The sequence below is a fragment of the Pinus tabuliformis genome, chromosome 9 (assembly GCF_031772625.1).
Source record: "Pinus tabuliformis cultivar Carrire ecotype Pingquan chromosome 9, CPIR1, whole genome shotgun sequence".
Classification (NCBI taxonomy): domain Eukaryota; kingdom Viridiplantae; phylum Streptophyta; class Pinopsida; order Pinales; family Pinaceae; genus Pinus; species Pinus tabuliformis.
In genome coordinates this window covers 458,517,166-458,520,576 of record NC_142307.1, presented here as the reverse complement: position 1 = coordinate 458,520,576, position 3,411 = coordinate 458,517,166, and the positions used below count along the sequence as shown (strand labels likewise).

Below are 3,411 nucleotides of genomic sequence, written 5' to 3'. Positions count from 1 at the left end.
CAAAGAAGTCAATAATTTGTCTTTGTTTATTAAACTTGGTATACAGATTTGGATCATTGAAGCTCCTATGAAAGCCATGCTGAACAAAAAATGAGTCAATTTTCTCATACCACGACCTGGGTGCCTATTTTAAACCATAAAGTGCCTTTTTAAATTTACACACAAGATGTTCCTGCCCCATTTTCACAAAACCTTCAGGCTGTACTAAATAAATTTCTTCCTTAAAGTCACCATTTAGAAATCCAGACTTGACATCTAGCTGGTGTAGCTGCCATTTGTGTTTTGTTGCTAAGGAAATTAGCATTCTAATGGTGTTTAATTTGGCTACAGGAGAAAAGGTGTCATTGAAATCTATTCCCTCAATTTGTGAGTAACCCTTTGCTACCAGTCTAGATTTAAGTTTCTTTATACTCCCATCTGCATTTATTTTTTGTTTATATAGCCATTTGCATCCTATGGGGGATTACCTTCAGGCAATTAAACAAAATCCCAAGTATGGTTTCTGTTTATTGATTCTATTTCCTCATACATTGTAGTCCTCCATGCATCAGATTTACTTGCTTCCTCATAATTTGCAGGTTCTACAATGTTTACAATCTTTGACAATAATGCATAATCTTTCAATTTAGATGATAATCGAGTCTTCCTACCTGATCTCCTTGGTAGGGGACTTACCTCAATTTTGTCTATTTCAACCTTTTCCGGGCTTGCATCATCATTGATTACATTGTCTGTTACTCCTTCTTCTTGCTTCTCCTCCTACTCTTCATCTTCCTCACTGTTTTCTTCCAATAGCAATGGAATGGGCCAATCATTGTTAATGTCATTCTTTCCTTCTTTAACTTGTTCATGAAATATGACATCTCTGCTTGCAAAACCTTGTGAGTCACAGGATTAAATAACTTATATGCCTTGAACTCAGTGCCATATCCAACAAATATACATTTCAGGGCTTTAGGATCTAACTTCTTCCTATCTGCCTTAGGTATATGAGCATAAGCTTTTGACCCAAATATTCTTAAGTGACTCACTGCTGGTTTGAATCCAAACAATGCTTCAAAAGGGGTTTTGAAGCCTAGACATCTAGTAGGACTCCTATTCTTTAAATACACAATAGTGTTAATAGCTTCTGCCCAAAGACCATTTGATAGACCCTTACCATGAAGCATGCTCCTTGTGCACTCCACAAGAGTTCTGTTCTTCTATTCTGCCACTCCATTCTACCCCTCCTTTCTGCTGTGGAGTGTGGGGCATTGTAAACTATTGTACAATCCCATGATGCTTGTAGAAATCCATGAACTCTCCCTACCTGTATTCTCCCCCTTGATATGAGCAGAGAATTTTTATCCTTTTCCTTGTCTTGTTTTCTACCATGGATTTAAACTCTTCGAAATACTGAAAAGCTTGACTCTTTTTACTCAGAAAGTATATCCATGAAAATCTAGTGCAATCATCTGTAAATGAGAGAAAGTAATATGCTCCTCCTAATGACCTGGTTTGCATAGGTCCACAGATGTCTGTATGCACCAGTTCTAAAATGTCTCTTTCCTTTCTATTAACATGCAAAGGGAACTCTTCTCTATGCATTTTCCCTAATGCACATCCATCACAATCCAGCTTAACATTATGGAAAACAGGGAGTCCATCGACCATACCTTTTCTTTGAAGTAGGAGGAGGTCTTGCAGATTAAGATGGCTGAATCTCTGATGCCAAAGATTTTCGGCTGTCGATCCAGCTGCAACCATTGCTTGTTGTGGCATACTCTTCACATCTAGTCTGTAGAGGCTCCCCACGCGCACTCCTTTTGCAACTGTTTCCATTTGGCTATCCTTAATGACACAATTAGTCTTAAATAATTGAACTTGCATGTCCTGATCAGCAATCATTGAGACAGAGGCCAAATTTTTCTTAATTCCTGGAACATACAATACATTTTTGAGGTGTCTAATGTCTCCACTAGGTAATTTTACAGGAATGTCAGCATAACGTTTGATCTCATGTCCACTATCATCTCCTAAATAGATTTTCGACCCACATGAAGTTTCTTCAAGAAATTCAAACCAATCCTTCTTACCAGTCATATGTGAGGATGCGCCCGAGTCAACATACCATATGTCGTCCTCATCTCCCTTTGAAGCTGAAAGGGCACGATCGACTATAAATAGTCGAAGTTCGTGGTTATGTTCCTTTTCTTCCTTAACAAAGTAACCCTTATGTTTTCTCTGTTTGTTTCTTCATTCATGTGCCTGCCTCTTATAACAATCTTTAATCTGATGTCCAGGAAAAAAATGTCTTTACTGTGGAAAATTATTAGTAGACATACCTTTAAATGGTCTCTTCTGAAATGTGTTGGCTCCTTTCTGCTGCTGTTGCTATGGTTGCCGATGCTGCTTCCGTTTATATTATCTCCTTTTTCCATAAGAGCAAGGTCATTGCTCTGTGATTTCAAATTTTGTCGTCACTCTTCTTCATGTATCAGAATCCTTGTCAGCTCTTCAAATGAAGGGGCTTTCTCCCTTTCTGACAGCCCTGTGATAAACGTTTGGTATTCATAAGTGATTCTGTTCAATGTGATCGTGACCAGATTTGAATCTGAAACTTTCTCTCCGATATCTCCCAACCTGTCCTTCAGGTCTTTGACTCTAGCAATGAATCCAACAAGAGACTCATTCTCCTCCATCTTCAATGCAAACAACTTGCCTTTGAGTGACAAGACATGGTTTGTATTCTGTGTCTGGTATAGGTTTTTGATCGTCGTCCAAATGTCAGTGGCCGATTTACAGTCTCTAATATGTGGGATAACATTTTCCTTGACGGACATCTTCAATATGACCTTTGCTTTTGTCTCCCTTTTATCCCAATCTTGTTCTTGTGTGGCTGATCCTGATATCAGCTCATTTCTTGTAACGATCGACCACGCATTTGCACTTTCATGTAAAGTCTGCATCTTGAATTTCCAGTTGGTGAAATTTGATCCATCGAGTTTGCCAGACTCGTGGAGATATGATTCTATATTGTTATTCATATTAGATTGATAAAATTTCTAATCCTTTGATAAATAAGTCTATCCAACTGTACACTTTCAGGACACACTAAAAAAATCACCACATACCAGATCCGAACCTCTGTTTTGCTGGAAAAAAAAAAATTGTATCTTCAATGCGCCACCGCCGGGCAAGTCCAATCTGCTGCCACCAAACAGATCCGGAACTCCAATGTGCCACCACCGGGAAAATCCAATCTGCTGCCACCAAGTAGATCAGGAACTCCAATGTGCCACCACCAGGCAAGTTCGATCTGCCGCCAGCAAACAGATCCGGAACTCCAATGCGCCACCACCGGGCAAACCCAATCTGTTGCCACCGAGTAGATCAAGAACTCCAATGCGCCACCACCGAGCAAATCCAATC

The 3,411-nt window shown here is 39.5% G+C and overlaps 1 protein-coding gene across 1 annotated transcript; it reads right to left on the bottom strand.

Moving 5' to 3' along the window:
• Positions 1-2,459: 2,459 nt before the first annotated feature.
• On the bottom strand, positions 2,460-3,026 carry LOC149149175 (uncharacterized). The gene has a single exon (XM_089442405.1). It carries the CDS (start codon positions 3,024-3,026, stop codon positions 2,460-2,462), a length of 567 nt encoding a protein of 188 aa, XP_089298531.1.
• Positions 3,027-3,411: the final 385 nt, after the last annotated feature.